The sequence below is a fragment of the Temnothorax nylanderi genome, unplaced genomic scaffold (genome assembly GCF_030848795.1).
Source record: "Temnothorax nylanderi isolate EJ_2023f unplaced genomic scaffold, tnyl_v1.0 TNYL_tig0309_pilon, whole genome shotgun sequence".
NCBI classification, from domain to species: Eukaryota; Metazoa; Arthropoda; class Insecta; order Hymenoptera; family Formicidae; genus Temnothorax; species Temnothorax nylanderi.
In genome coordinates this window covers 63,993-80,170 of record NW_027249371.1, presented here as the reverse complement: position 1 = coordinate 80,170, position 16,178 = coordinate 63,993, and the positions used below count along the sequence as shown (strand labels likewise).

The 16,178-nt window shown below is 41.6% G+C and overlaps 3 protein-coding genes across 6 annotated transcripts; 1 reads left to right on the top strand and 2 right to left on the bottom strand.

The window, feature by feature from the left end:
- Positions 1-131: 131 nt before the first annotated feature.
- On the top strand, positions 132-4,923 carry Sec5 (secretory 5). The gene is made up of 11 exons (XM_071719778.1): positions 132-393; positions 720-1,020; positions 1,125-1,320; positions 1,438-1,939; positions 2,121-2,428; positions 2,592-2,776; positions 2,885-2,999; positions 3,095-3,373; positions 3,485-3,811; positions 3,901-4,085; positions 4,197-4,923. Exons 1-11 carry the CDS (start codon positions 285-287, stop codon positions 4,381-4,383), a joined length of 2,694 nt encoding a protein of 897 aa, XP_071575879.1. The 5' UTR covers positions 132-284; the 3' UTR covers positions 4,384-4,923.
- Positions 2,803-11,671, bottom strand: LOC139781001 (rifampicin phosphotransferase-like). Of its 3 annotated transcripts, none has more exons than XM_071719769.1 (20): positions 11,449-11,671; positions 11,022-11,168; positions 10,680-10,837; positions 10,463-10,601; positions 10,199-10,379; positions 9,940-10,050; positions 9,598-9,822; positions 9,183-9,307; positions 8,922-9,050; positions 8,605-8,816; positions 8,387-8,532; positions 8,038-8,310; positions 7,818-7,968; positions 6,961-7,503; positions 6,548-6,850; positions 6,059-6,448; positions 5,640-5,965; positions 5,422-5,506; positions 4,969-5,269; positions 2,803-4,844 (listed from the first exon to the last, which is right to left on the bottom strand). In XM_071719769.1, the coding sequence occupies exons 2-20, from the start codon at positions 11,101-11,103 to the stop codon at positions 4,786-4,788; spliced, it is 3,939 nt and encodes a 1,312-aa protein (XP_071575870.1). In that variant the 5' UTR covers positions 11,104-11,168; positions 11,449-11,671; the 3' UTR covers positions 2,803-4,785. The 3 variants fall into 3 exon arrangements, with proteins under 3 accessions (XP_071575870.1, XP_071575871.1, XP_071575872.1); XM_071719770.1 differs by lacking the exon at positions 11,449-11,671 and adding an exon at positions 11,282-11,394; XM_071719771.1 differs by lacking the exon at positions 9,598-9,822 and having other exon boundaries at positions 11,449-11,670.
- A 49-nt stretch (positions 11,672-11,720) lies between these two features.
- Positions 11,721-15,660, bottom strand: LOC139781004 (lipid scramblase CLPTM1L). 2 transcript variants are annotated; one of them, XM_071719779.1, is made up of 8 exons: positions 14,723-15,660; positions 14,346-14,460; positions 14,034-14,260; positions 13,610-13,895; positions 13,312-13,500; positions 12,991-13,199; positions 12,628-12,879; positions 11,721-12,001 (listed from the first exon to the last, which is right to left on the bottom strand). In XM_071719779.1, the coding sequence occupies exons 1-8, from the start codon at positions 14,974-14,976 to the stop codon at positions 11,908-11,910; spliced, it is 1,626 nt and encodes a 541-aa protein (XP_071575880.1). In that variant the 5' UTR covers positions 14,977-15,660; the 3' UTR covers positions 11,721-11,907. The 2 variants fall into 2 exon arrangements, with proteins under 2 accessions (XP_071575880.1, XP_071575881.1); XM_071719780.1 differs by having other exon boundaries at positions 15,555-15,589.
- Positions 15,661-16,178: the final 518 nt, after the last annotated feature.

The window sequence follows — 16,178 nt, the reverse complement described above, 5'->3', positions numbered from 1 at the left end:
TGGAGAGAAAAAGAGAAAAAATAAACCGTGCAAGAAGTTGAGCTAAAACGAACAGGCCTATGTTTCATTCTAACTTATTGCACTATGTTGCACTATGTTGCACTAGTTCAGTAGTGCAGCGAAAACGAACAGTCCGAACAGACCTACGCTGACAGCATTTATTGACCATTGACTCCGCGCATTGACAGCTGACAGCTGACAGCTGACAGCGCCGATAGCGGTCAAGCACGGTGAAAGCAGTTGAGTGTTGGTGTTTTCGTAATTTCGATATTATCGCTGATGGAATGGGACCTCCACCCGTAGTCACCGGAATATCACCCAAGGAAGGCCCACCTGGTACTCGGGTGATAGTGCGCGGCGAATTTTTAGGAAATAATGCTCAGGACCTTATAGGTTAGTGCCTAAATTCTCTAAAAGAAATCTGTAAATTTACACAATTACAATACATAGAAAGGACTCGAGTGCTCATATTGATATAAAACATTGGTCGTACTTATCTGCAAATAGATTTTACTTGTACTATGCCTTGCACGTACAAGTACAATAGTACATAAATACACACGTACGTGCAAGGAGGTCAAGGAACTATGAGTATCAATCCACATTGATATATTTGACTTATTCGGCTTCGGGCTTGGTTGGTCTGCACTGCACTCTGCCTATAACGGAGCTACGATACAATACTAACACGATAATTACTCATGTCTATCGCTTCACAGGACTGACGATATGCGGATGCGACTGCCTGCTTTCGGCCGAATGGAAGTCATCGAACAAGATTATAGCGAGATCGGGACCTTGCAAAGGTCGCGGAGATATAATAGTGACGACTCGAAGCGGAGGACAGGGGACTTCGACGGTACAGTTTCGCGGTTACCATGAGACTATAGGTCCGATGAAGGAGTCGGCAGTGTGGGTGGAGGAAGCACCTATGCAGAGTTTAGGTTGGGGTAGAAGGGCTTTGTCGCCTACAAACTATCAACAGGAAGATCCTTTAGGGCTCAGCGTGGAGGGCAACGAGTAAATCTCTATAAATCTTCTGCGACAATGAGCGTCGATAAGCTGAGTGTCAATATGATGTCGCGTCGTGCGACAATTAATCGCATATGTCTCTCTTCTTAAAGCAAAAAGTTTCCCGAGGATGAGCTGATTGAACTCTTTGGAGATGGAAGTGGAGATCTTACGAGCGAAAAATTTCATCCAGGATGGTTTTTATTGCAACATCATCATGCTACGACTTTGGAAGATTTAAAGGCTGGTTTAGCTTACCTTCGAAGAAAAGTCAACTCTCAGAAGGAAGGGCAATTGTCATTTTTAAAGGTGAATGAGCGTGACATTTTTAGCATTTCGAATCTAAAGAGTTTCCCATATGTAGAGTGTATGTCGTGTCGTGTGTAAAATTGAAAAATTTATTCTCAATTGCAAAACCAATTGCAGGCCAATGTAGGAGCGGTAGTGGAACAACTTGACACAATAATGTCGCTAAAGGATCAATTTGAAGCAGACGTCAAGAGCTATGGTAGCGATCCTACGGAGAAATTGGAAAGCGCTATCAGGCAGTCTATGTCCGAGGCTAATAAATTATTCGATGATGTATTAGCGAGGAGGGACAGAGCCGATGCCACCCGTAACGCGTTGGCTGTTATGCAACGTTACAAATTTCTCTTTTCTATGCCAATAAACATCGAGAGGAACATCAAGCGTGGCAACTATGATCTCGTAATTAACGATTATGCCAGAGTTAAGAATCTGTTTAAAAATACAGAGGTAGATGTCTTTAAAAGGGTATTGGAGGAAATCGATAATAGAATTAGTAATTTTAAAGTGTTGTTACGGAAAAAGTTACAAGAGATGCCATTCGGTTTAGAGGAGCGCAAGAAGATTATTAGAAATCTCGTCAACCTCGACGCCGAAGGTGATCCGGCGTGGGACGCGATAGGTGTGTGTGTGTATGTGTTTATCTAAAACGAATGTAAAGCTTCATTTGTTGTTGCTCTCATGTTGTCAATATGGATATCGTTCGAGGAAGTCACTTTTAATCTTTACCATGATATGACGTGTAATATTTATTATCTGCATTATGCATCGAGAGAAGATAATCATCTCAAATCATATTCCAGTTTCACACGCAAATTATTTAGAGAAAAGCGTTGCCAATGCCGTATACGAGCATTTGGACGGATGGACGAGAATTAATTGTGAAGACGCGACTAAGGTGTCCAAGGTCCACACACCGTTAACTATCAAGCATTTACGCTCGCAGCAGAAGAATAACGGGGATGACTCATCACCGCCACAAATCTCATGCGTCGAAGCAATTTGCGATATCGTGGTCGAACAGTTGCCAGACCTGTGGAGATTGGGACAAAGTTACTTCACAGGGCAGCTACATGTAGCGGTAGACGTGGAAAAGCAAAGTCATTTTAAAGTGTGTATTCTACATGTCTTAAACTTATCTTTTTACCATAATATAAAAGAAAAGAACGCGATAATGGCGCGCATTAATATTACTTGTAAATATCGCTTTATCTTTGTAAGCTGTATCGTCATATATACATATATATATGTATGTATTATTGTCCACACGATAGAATTTAGTTTTATCGAATATGCAACATGCCATGGGAGCCATGAAGAGTACGTGCAGTCACAATGTAGAGGCACGGTGGCTTTTACATATTTTACGTTGCGTCAGACAAATGTACGCATCTTTGATACACCTGGATTTGCCCAGCGAAGCTCTCGACATATTCGGATCGTTTATATTGGATTTAAGGTATACTCGAACTGCACAATTGGCCATTCAATTTTAAATCCTTCATTATTTATATATCTATGTCTACATCCATATAAGTATATCAATTTAACTTTTCGCGTAACATAGGATGCAGTGTTTGATTGCTCTCTTCAAACAAGGGACGGACAATACAGCAGCTCTGAGTCAAAGGGAAACATGGCAGATGGAATACTTGAATGAGGATGGTGGTGTTACGAGACTGGTATATCAAAAATTGGAAATTTGACTCAATTTGCTGCTTTTACATTACACGGATATTACATCTTAATTGTGCGTGTTGTCATTTCATGCCGACAGCCATATCTGTTTGAGGAAATAGTTTTGGCGATATCGAGACATGCGCGAGAAACGGTAGTTGCTTGCGGTCCAAGAGAAGGTCTGCTTTTCAGTAATCCGGCCCATCAGATTCTCTATCACAATACTATCAAGACATTATTCGTATCGTTCGCGCGGTGCCTGCAACAATTGGCGTTTAGTGGCTGCGAGGAAGCTATGGATAACGATGAAACGTCGGTTTCGCAATTGATCGGATCGCCTTCCGGCTATAAAAACAAAGTCAATAAGCATCAAGGACCAGTAAGCAATAAATTCACGTCATACGACGCTTACGGCGTATACACACAGTAATAGTCCGTAACAGTCCTTTTGCTTTCACATACTATAAAATGTATATAAATTTCTTGTCAGACGTGGGAGCAGTGTCTCTTAATCTCGTTAAGCAATATACGATACACGCTAAATATCGTTTTACCAAGAATCGGAGATGCCCTGAAAGCGCAAGGCTACCCGGAATTATCTACCGCGGTCGGATGGAACTCCGATTGGACACAACTGGAGACGCTGGATAGCGCCGTTCTGGAAGCGTATCTAGAACGCCGTTGCGATCCACTCGTCGGTACGATAGAGCCTAGCATGTATTTAGGCGGTTTGGAATGGGACTTTGATACGGAACCGACCCATCTGAAGCCGTATGCCCAAGAAATATTGGCTAATCTAATTGCGGTACACGCGGAGGTAATAGATGATTGTGATGTGGCAGCAAATTCTCTCCAGAGATGTTGTTTGTTATATCGCGTTGCTATGCTGATGCTATCTATTCGCAGGTACGCCGAGTCGCCCCAGCTCTGTTACAACGGATTCTGTCCCACATAATAGAGACCATAGCGGAGGAACTCGCGCGACTCATGTCATGTGTTACGCAATTTCGTCCGGCTGGAATAATTCAAGCTCGAACGGATATAATACTCTTGAGAAACGCCCTGCAGGTCTACAGCACAAGCAGAGCGAGGTAATGATTGGGTATCGAAAATAGAGTATTTATCGCTTCCGTAAAAATTGTGTGTTGAACCTGTTTTAAGAAATTTAAGTTGATCTTTCTCTCTTTCTCTCTTGTAAGCAGAAGCTTTTTCGAGGAAGCTCTGGACGCGATACCTCAACCCGCGAACAAGGAAGATCGCATGAGAATAGACGCTCTTTTGTTAAAAGTCACGACGTGTATGCGACTGCAGCTGTCCTGTCTTGTCAGCGAGGTAACGGAAAATGTTCGTTATTTAACGGCAGATCCCGAACGCGTTACCACTGTATGATTCATAACGACCAAAGTAGTACGTAATAACTACGGGGACGTTGTAATTGTTAAATTATTTAAAATCCTATTATCGTATTTACGTATGCACATTGGATGCGGTACATTGTACAGTGGGCATGGAATGTCGAATCCGCGACAAGCTCGCGACCTCGCGATTGATTTCCGTTTGATTGCCATTGTAAAGCCAAGGCTTTCACCCGCTATGTAACCTATTTTATTATATTTTCTGTTTCTTATATCTTTATAAAAGTTGAATATATTTCAAAGAATATTGACGTGGCACGCGTCAAGTGATATCCACATAAAACTTTTTTTCTAAGGTATATTCGCAATAGTTATTACAAGATAATAACGATGGAAATCTGTTCCCACCATTTATCTCGTACATCGAGTTGAGTAATTAGGCTTTTTCAATCAGTTGTAATGTACCAATGTCTCCAGCTAATAATACAGTGTCACCTGAAACGGAAAAGATAAAAGAAGGCTATGTTGTGTAAAATCAAAAGGAAGATAAGCATTAATAAAAAGAAAATCTCAAGTGGCGTAGATTGTTTTATACACAACGCAATATGAGAAACTTTACCCATTTGAAAAACTTGAGTAGCGTTTTTAGCACCAACGATGCAAGGAAGACCATATTCTCTCGCTACAACGGCGCCATGACTTATAAGACCACCCAACTCCGTTACAATTCCAGCCAATAATGGAAAATATGGACTCCAACCAATATCGGTGCAGTGTGTAATCAAAATATCTCCGTGCTGTATATTTTTCGCTTCGGACAAGTCGATTATCACGCACGCTCTACCTAGCACAGAACCGCCGCAAACTGAGGTACCTTCAATCTTTGTACATCCTTCATAGGGCGAGACATCGAGAGTCCTCTGTGATAAAAAGTACGTGATATAATCTTAGAGATACGATAAAAATATGTTGAAGGTAATGGAATTTTTCTGGATAGTACGATAGAGAAGTGACATTGGCTCGACTCGACACTCGACTCGACTCGACTCGGCTCTCCACATTTATAACAAACCTGTATTGGCACGGGCATGCCAGTGTTGAATTCCGGATATTCAAGTTTTGCTACTTGCTGGTAAATCTTTCTTCTACGTAGTGCTCTGAAAGATTTCAGATATATATATTATATATATATATATATAGCAAATGTTACGATACAGAGGATGAAAAGTGATACAATGAATAATAATATGATAATAATAAAAGAAAACATCAGTGTAAATTCAGACTTACTTTCGTACGAGTAATGAATTATGATTGTTCAAGAGTTGCCCGATCTCTTGATGCGTCAGGAAAAATATGAGATGTTCATCAGGTATATAATTTTCCGCAACCATCAAAGCACCAAGTCGTCTGTAGGCTAGTCGCAATGTATGTACAGCAGATACAGTTACGTTTTTTGTCATTTCTCTCTTCGTAACAGCTGTTCGACAAAAGGGTACTATTTGCCGCAGGAGCAGCTTGACAAACGGTGACACGGGCGTCTTTAAAGATGCTACGGTTTCCTGCACGCTAAGCGTTTTACTCACGTAATTTTCTTCGATGGATGTTGCTAGCACCTGCAAAATAATAGGGTACATACATGTACGTTGTGTTACCGTTCCATTTAAATGATCTTTAATTCTCTTTGTAAATAATTCAAATTACCATACCTGAATCGTATTGATGATACTATCAGGTTTAAGTACCCAAGGTTCCGCGAATAAATCTAATTCGTGAACGCATCTGTGACCGTGCGTGTTGAAAAAAGCTTCTAGTTTTTCCATAGCCGGAGGGCAATTTAATTTCAACCAGTCCATAACGTTCGCGGTCTCAATTTTGCTAAACTCATTCGCTTTGCCGCTCTTTCTGATGCATGCCGCTATTTTGCCGAGAGCTATTGGCACTTCGGTACTGATAACATTGTTACACGAACTCAGTAGAATGGCAATGTCCGCAAGATGATCGGACGTAAAGTCATTGTTTCCCTTTGTTAAAAACGACATCGCTATCATCTGGAAAGATACGCTCACCAGGGACACCATGTTGTGACCTTTTCCTAACTGAAATCCATGAATACGTAATTTAATGTCGTTAGGCATAGTTGAATTTAAGTAAGGATATTCACTTGGGGTCTTCGGATTCGGTGCCTGATAACTTACTAGGAAGATTTCTCCGTATTTCTTATTTAAGGTACTGTACAAATTGTGAGGTGTATCAAATTCATTAGCATCCAGAGCATAATTGTTAAATATATCGATCGTTCTTTGCACCGTCGCTTCATTCGTCCACGCTGATTTCAACATTTCGTATAGCATATATATTGACCGCCATTTGCTCACGATACCGTATTTCTCTATCGCTGCCTCGTGCATTTCGGGCGACGTTACTACACGTCCGCACACGGCTAAGTCTATCATTTTATTCATCATCGTTATCTCCTTACTAACATCTTGCAAAATCGACTGAAAGAAAGAATAGAAAGAGAGATTAATTTAGACTCGTCCACTCATCCACTGTTAGAGAGATTACGTAAACGACAGATGCAGAGAAATCTAAGTAACAAATTACTTACATCTGAGTAATTTATCGCGCACCTCATACCGACTATATGAAGATAAATACTATCAAACTTGTTGAATTTCGCGCTAAGCGATAGATTCAAAACTTTCATAACCGTAGAGATCGACAGAGGAGTAATGGGATATGGAAACACTTCCCCGACATTGGCAAAAGACATAAGATCGACGTCGCAAGGTACTCCCGAGTCTAACTCGTGTATTATCTCGAAATCTGTCCATGCGTTAATTGTTGTGATAGGCCGTGCTTGCAATAGATATATTCGCTCGCCGATAACCGCCCATTCCACATCTCGAGCAGACCCAAAAAGCGATTCCAAGCGCAATCCTATTTTAGCTAATCGCAGAGCGGTTGTATCAGATATCGAGATCTTCTTACTCTCCTGTTCACTTAGATCGCTCGCAGTTACGCCGCCATCGTCACCAAGCAAGATCTTCTGTTTTTTATTTCCCAGCTCCAAGGCACCTACAGTTAGAGTGTTGTCCCACTTTCTACGAATCGTCAAAGTATCAGGCTCGACTTTCCCTGATACTACCGTCTGTAAAAAAAAATGCTACATTAGGACGAGGTATGTTATTTATATACTAGTGAGAAGTACTTGTATATATATATATATATAATATTTATACTTTTATATTTGTGCGTGAGCGTGTGCGCGCGTGCGTATGTAAAACAAATTATATATATATATATATATATATATATATATATATATATCAGGAATTTGTTGCAACTATTACCAAAAATACGAAATATCAATTTGAAATTCAAATTAAAAATGCGTGTCGAATAGTTTTGTAAACCGCTATTATATCGTACGAAATGGTATTTCTAATATCAATTGATCATGACCTCTCCTAAGCCGTAATTGGCTGTAATAATAATGCTGGACGGATCCCCGGTTGTAGGATGTCTGATAAACATGACGCCAGCCGCTTCCGCGTCGACCATTCTCTGAACGCAAACACCCATTGATGCTTTTATCGGTAGTCCGTTCTGCCGTCTGCAATCGATTCAAAGAAACATAGAAACATATACGAATTCGAGGTAACATTGTAGAAGAGTAAATTACCTGTATTCGACGCTTTGATATGAGAATAAGCTTGCCCAGCATTTAGCAACGCATCTGATAACGTCATTCGCATCCTTCACACCTAAATACGTCGAGTTTTGACCAGCAGCTGAAGTTTCCTCGCTGTCTTCTCCAACCGCGCTAGATCTTACGGCGTAACGCTGGACATGTGCGTTTCTTTCACTCGCAGACGACTCTAATTCCTCCAAACTTTGTAATATCGCTTTTGCAATTTCCTCTTCGACAGGAGTGCTCTGAATAATAGACACCGCCCTGAGAAATAAAGGACAAGTTTATTAATTATAGCCGCGATATATATTTTTACACATACGAAATGTTAGACACGTACTTTTGACAGTAGCTTTCGAGGTCCTCTTTCTTTTTGCAACGGCTAATATCTATTATATCGGTGATCAAGTTTTGCAATTGTTCGTGATGTTGCAATTGTCGTTCCAGAGCAAGGCTCGTTACGCAGAAGCCTCGAGGTACCGTAAACTACAAACGGAAATAAATTTTGCACATGACAAATTTCTTTAGCGAGCAACAATGTATCCCACGAGTACATACGTCATCGCTGATAATAGATGTCAAAGTCGCAAGAGAATATCCCTTTCCTCCGACGACGCCTTCATTTTGACATTGTTTGTCAGTAAAATGTAGAATATATTTGTCTTTTTGCGCAAATGTATCGGGCCGCGTTATATGTTGAATATTCGCGATCGAAGTCTTGGTTTGCCTTGGGCCAGTATATGGGTAGCACGTAATCATCAGCCCAACACCTGTACATTTGACAGATATGGATTCACGACTGTTTGTGGCCCCGCTTTGTGGATATAAGGTCAATTTCAATTTTGATAAAATGGCGAATTATTACGTCGACGTACCTGTGCTGCCGTTCAGTTGTACACGCAAATTACGAGTTGTACAAGTCCAACACCGTGGCTGGCCATTGTAACAGGTTATTGCGTTGCCTACCGAGTAATTGATAACGGAGCTGTGCCGTTTCCCAGCCGCTGGAAAGTGAAAGACAAACAATGGTGTGCGAACGTTAACGTAGCGTTATGCCTTTTAACAACATCTTGTACGATGCAACACGCGTGATGAGGTTTGTACATCATCGACAACGATTCTGGCAGAATAAAAACCTGTAAATGCAATTTTGTAGTTCATGGGAACCGTATCTTCTCTTTCAAAATCGCTCAGTTTCAGATCTGTCCAATCAATTTTGGCTATTGTCCCTCCAGCTTCCTCGAGGTGTCCAAATTGCATGCTGCAATGAATTTCGTTTCACGAATTATGATTAACGTATGATTTTCTATAGTTTTAAGATTACTGCGCGTATTTAAAAAATATTCATCATTATACTTGTGTATAATGATAAAACTCCCTATATGATGCAATCGTATAATATCTCGTAAAGGAGGCTAAAACAATGGTGACGCAATGGATGTAGAAATAGTTGGAATTTCTTCACATAGGAAGCTTTATCAAAAACGACGTAACAATAACTTAACGATGATATCTTAACACGATGTTATTAGAATATTTATTTTGTCTTACTGTGAAAAGCTATGTTTGGTATTGCTCACACCAAGATAATACATCGCTCCGTGTCGTGTCACACCAAAAAATGTGACAGTTCGATGAAATTGATAAGATTCGTGTTTACCCCAACGTCGCTGGCAGAGTCCTCGTAAATAAAACTCACTCGAATTTGAATCTTTGAACGTTATCTGCCCGATAATGGATCCCCATAGATCGAAACCGGTGTAATCTATTAATTTACTGTAGTATCGACAGAAAGAAAGAAAGAAAGAAAGCTTAGGCTTAGGGTATGTTAAACTGAAACGAAGGAGTGTTAGCGCATAACGCGTCAACTACATTGACGTTGTTAACTTTTACATTTTGTGCATCCAATCAGGACTCTTCCATGGTTCACGTGCTAAAGCATCCGCGTGCAAATAAGTACTCCAGTCGCCTGGCCATTCTAACGATCGGGGCTTGCCGATAAATCTGAAAAACAGAATATACATATCTATATCAGGATGTGTCTGTAAAAAACAGGATATTTATATTCGATCAATTGCGCACCTCTCTTGTATTATGTACTTTCTTTTTTTATATTTTACAACTTTAATTTTGCCTTTACTACTTTACTCACATAAAATTTAGACGAATATGTTCCACATTGTCGTCGTCGGATATATCTCCTCGACATTGGTTTCGGAGGAAGCTATTGTACGTAATTCTCCAACGTTGTCGGGGTTCCAACAACTCGATCTTTAGGCCCGATGCTGACCATTTTTGGCCTGTACCCTCCATCGTAATTGTATCGGGATAATCTGCGCGCATTCAAAACGAGTATCATTAGAGCACTGTATTTTCGGTTATGTACTATGTAGTAATTGTGTCAAATGAATTTTACCAGGTAGTACGTAGACTCGGCCATCCGATAGGGTCACTTGCAAGATCAGTTCTGCTATATGATATCCTCTGTGATCCATTTTAACAAATAACGAATTACCTTTTTGATCGGCACCATAGAAGGATACACTATCGCAACTCTGTGTCATATAAATGAGTTTAGAAATTCATTTCGCATGCGATTAATCTGTTCACGAATTACTCAGCGCACTACTTACGCTCTCGTCTATAATAATTTTCGGATTATCCGAGCATGGTTTCAAAAACTTCTTTATATTGGATATCACGTCGCTGTCTTTGAGTATACTTTTCTCTGTTTTCTTTTCCTTCGAGATGCACAAAAGAGCCCACCATCGCTTTAGAAAAAACTGTATATCTACAGAAACATGTTAATTTAAAACGCAATAATGCAAACGCATGATTTCATTAATGATCGATTATTACTACATTATCTCAAAACTAATAGAGCGAGCCATAGCTTTCATTAGCACGCATATATTATTCTGATACAAAAGAAAAAAAGATGGAGTTATATAACTTATTTGCCTCGACCGTCTTACCTAAACCCATGAACCAGAGATAAATCCATATAGAAAGAATGATCAGAATTATCATTTGTATGACGCACATAATGTACGCCATTAGTTGTCTTGTATTGTAACGTGGCACACAAGTATTACAGTTTGCAATATGAATTTCCGTTTAAGCTGTAAATGTAAAGAATATATATATATATATATACACACACGCACACGCACGCGCGCGCACACACACACACACACACACACACACACACACACACACATACACGCGCGCGTACACAATTTGAGAGAAGACTTCTCGGACTGTTTCTCTCCTATTATATCAGTGGATATCGAAACACTGACGCGTTATCGCGTTAGATTAGATTTAAATGATTCATGGTCCCTCGTTATCGGGCAACACAGTCAAAGTATTTTCTTACGCACGTATCAAATATAATCATACCTAGAAGTAGCCTGATGACATATAACACCTGCTAAATGAGCGTCCGAACAAGGAATGTGCCGTTATTTGACTTTTTCCTGCCGTGTTCGACGTTGCATGTTATATAATTTCCTTCTACGAGTCCTTTGTCACACTCTGGTCATTGAACGCGTCACGCCGAGAACATTATAGATAATATTATCGCATCGATTATACGTGAATTGCAAAATCCGTTGCCGGATCATTAAAAAAAAAAAAAATGAAAAAAAAAATGAAAAATTACAACGGTACTCTCTAGGTGATAAAAAGAAATTTATAAGATATATTTTTCGTAACAATTGTATGCGTATATTAGTTAAATTTTCACATTAGCGATATAAATACTGTTTGTCAGCACGTAATAACGCTTCAACATGATATTACGAAAGTTTCAGGTTCTAGGTAACGAAGACAAACAATAACAGTAAACAATAGGAATGGTTAATTTGTTTTTTTGTTCGTATTGTTGCCGAAATCGACAGCTTCTTCTGTAATCGTATCAGTATCCACACGTGATTTATCCACCGGGTATAACCTGTGGGCAGTGTTGACAAACTTTTTTTTTACGTTCTAAAATATTGATCGATACATACGTGACGCTTCGGATGGAAAGGCCGTAACGCGATGTGCCGCTCACGCCGAATACTACTGAACAAGTAGCAAGTAGCAAGTAGCAATGAGGAATAACAAATTTTCGAACGAGGGAGATAGGTTTAGGTTTAGGTCCTTCCAAGAATTGATGACGTAGCTGTTTCCGCTTCAGATCACAATGGTCAGGTAAAAAAATAATGAAAACCCGAGAGGATAGAAAAAACACATTTTTTGAATTGTGCTTGCCTTCAGGTAGAAAATTCCGTTAGGAGAAAGAACCGTTTGAGAGAGAGAGAGAGTTATCCAGTTTGGTAAATCTATTCGCAAGTTGATCTCGAATGCAGATATTTGTAGATATTTGAGCACAAATTCATGAAAATTGGATTTAATTGTCCCCGAAGGAAATCACTTTTCGATCTCGACATATGGGCCGATATGGGCATTATCAAAAGTCGATGCCCGAACCATTTCTCCATTTCATTAAAATCTAATCTCCATCGTTCAAAGTAAATCGCGAACGTTCAGCGGCACTCGGCATGAATTTCACGTTAAACGAATAAATTCTCTTACCATCTTTGATAGAGATAAATCAGAAAAACGGCGTCATCTCTGAAACACGCTATTCTGTGCGCTGTCGGCATCGTTATAATGAAAGCAAACACGTCGTCGATGAAAGTGTTAAATGCCTTGTACATGAACGCCCTCCATGGCAGATGCGCCACGGATTTCAATTTATAATTAACGAACAACTGCGGCAGCATAAAGAGGAATCCAAATGCGTAAACTCCATTCACTAAGGAATTTATGCTCCAAGAATACCAGCTGTAACTCAAAACAATTTAATTCACAATTTATTTCTATCTCCAAGATATAAAAGATTATTTCGTACGTATATATTTTTCGTTTTAGACTTGGAGAAAAGTGGTTGTTTACCTTTTATGCGGCTGATAAAGTAACGAGTAGATTGCACCAATGATAACTAATGGATATAACAAGTAACTTAGATAACGCATACTCTCAGCATCAAACTCTCTAGTTTTCACCTCTGCTGCGTCAATGCGGTCAGTTTTAAATCGTATTCTTGGCAAAATGCTACCGCTGCTAATCAATTCCACTCTCGACATCTTTTTTAATTTCCACAGCTAAGAAAAGAAAAAGAAAAAGAAAAAAACGTTATACGCATTACACGATCCGTGATAACCATGCTGATATAAATAAATATATGTCATAGGATACCGTAACATGTATACGCACCTCGATAACAGTGCTGATACCGGTCGGAATGAGAATGAGCAAGGAAGAACCTTCGTCGCAAAGATAAAGGAAAATGACAGTCTGACTGAAGGCACGCCATATCACGGTCCATTTGCTGAGGCCTATGAGATTACTCTTCTTCCGCCAAAAACTGACATCATTTTTAATAGCAAGAAAATCAAACAACAACTGTAACACGGAAGATTGGCGCTGTCCTTTCTCTTTCTTTTCTTTCCCCTCTCTCATTTCTTTCGGTTTTCGCGAGACGCACGTAACAATCCGTACTTGTCGTACTCACGTGTACAGCCGCGATGAAGAATGTTCCACCCAATAAGTAGACGTTGGTGTCAGCAAAGATGCCCTTTACTTCATCGATGTCTTTGTCGGAGAAGCCGAGATTCCTCAGATTCTCCATGGTCGCCTGCACGTGCAGCACCAATCTTAATTTTCCTAGAGACACGGGCGAATATTCTACCGCGACGTTCGTCGTATAATTTTGCGGGGTAATTCGCTTAAGGTCCCGATGTCGCGTTTGTAAAAAATCGCAATTTACAATCGGCAAGAATGTCCGTTTGCCAATTATTCTGCAACAAACAAGCAAGGTGATGAGACGTCGCGTCGTCTTTAACTGACTTGCCTTGCCAAGCCGACGCTGCTTGGGTAACTTGGGTTAAGTATGCTATTTTACGCGAGTTACGCGGTCAAGATAAAAATTTATGTACTTGATGTGGTTGACGAGCTCGGCAGGCATGCCGTATATAGGAAGCATAACGTTGTCCGTCATTATTGTAAAAGTCACGCGACTTTTCACGTGTGAGACTGGACGCACGACAATCTGGCTCGTAACTTTTTTCGTACCATGGCTCTTGTCGCCCAACAACTTGAACGCTTCTGCCTCAGGTACTACGTATTGTGTCATTTTAATAGCGGTATACGAGGTAAATATATCCTGTAAAGATGGAATTATGTAATGTAGAGCAGTCAGGAAGAGAGATGTTACCATATATATTTCATAATATTACGTATCACATTACTTTTTGCAAATCAACAAACGTCCTGCTCCGTTTTACGGAGGGAGGCGTTAATAATATATGCAAGAACAATGTTCCATTTCGCCGTGTGTCGCCTGGTACGGTCAGGGTCACTGGACTGCAAGAAAAAAAGTTGGTTAATTCACATGAGCGGCGCGGGCGGTCTCTCTCTCTCTCTCTCTCTCTCTCTCCCTCCCTCTGGCATCCTACTCCTTCATTGTCAGAGCAGATCAGCAGAGAAGACAAGAGGAAAGGAAGGCGAGACTGGCGAGAGCGATAGCTCAAGCTGCCCAAGAAGGTCAACCGAGTTGATCGAGGGATGGATGCTCAAAGGGAGCTGACTATGACAGCCCGACTATAAACGACGCGGAAATGCTCACATGGTTTGCGTTTGATCGTAATCGAAGTTTTGCCCCGAGTATACGAGATCGACGTCTCTGCTGGCAGGATTTCTCCTGATGGAGCTGTACATGTATAGATCCAACCGCGGCCGTTCGCTCAGGTACGACTCGAGACACGGCTTGCCATCCTCGCAGGCCGGCGACACGAACAGCAGCGACAGCGTGTATATCGAGTAGACGATATACGCCAGAAATATCTCGGAAAGAATAACGCTGAGCGAGGGCCACTGCATCTCGGCTGCCGGCGCGGCGCGGCGCGGCGCGGCGCGGCTCGGCGTGGGTATCTCGATTATCTATTAGCGTGTATTACAAAAGGCAGGCATACGATATTACAATGTTGCGTGCGTGGGCAAAACTCTTGTGCTCCTCGTCCTCGGACGTTGCCGCGGTTGCCAGTTGGCCCAGTTGCCACGGCCCGGGAGTCGGGAGTACCGGGACGAGCGACGCCGACGAGGAGGAGGAGCCGGAGCCGGAGCCGCCGGAGCGTCGCGCGAATCGTTCGAGTTTAGCTTTAGCAGCGTGGCAGCGTGGCAGCCTCAACCATATACACGCGCGCTCAACCTCAACCTCAACCTCAACCTCAACCATACATATACGGCATACGGGCTATCACCATCACCGGCGATTCTCGATCGTTGAGATCGCAGTCGCAGTGGACGTTGTTCGTGCAGTTATACATATATATACAATTGTATGCACCACAGCACCACGCGCAATACAGCTACAGCGCAGTACGACAGTACGAGCACCGAGCACGTCGAGCGTCGAGCACTACGCCACGCCACTGACGCCACACGCCACCGACACTGACCTGACACTCTGACAGTTCATTGGCCCGCGACCCGCGTGCCGGCCGTGCCGTTTACGTCTTTCTTATCTTAACCAGCCGCCATCTCTTTAATCTTTCTGAAGCCGGCGGAAGTCACATTTTCGGCTTCGGCCTGCCCCGGCTGCCCCCTGAGAAAGTGGACGTCAACTACGTGTCTACGTCCATTTCGCTCGGTAACGGTACACTGCGCGTCAATGATTCCTTTCCTGGGATAAGAAGGGAACATACAAATCTTCTATGTTCCCCCCTTACCTCAGGAAAGGAATCATTGACGCGCAGTGGACATGGTTCGTGTCCGTGCTATGGTTTATGTTCGCGAACTAGAGTCCTAGGTCCTAGGCCGGTATTCATAGTCGGCGTCATGAACCAGTCGCAGACGCAGAGCCCCGATTATGAATACCGGCCCTAGACGTCCTAGCGGTCCTAGCAGAGAGAAAGCCTGAAGAGGCGCAATGCCGGCGATTTTCGTGGGACGTAGAGTTCCTCTGATCACTTGATCAGTAATCAGTAATCAGTAATCAGTAATCAGTAATCAGTAATCAATAATCAGAGTCTGGCCATACGATAGCAACTTTTGGTTGGTTCGCCATTTCGCCCATTTCTTGG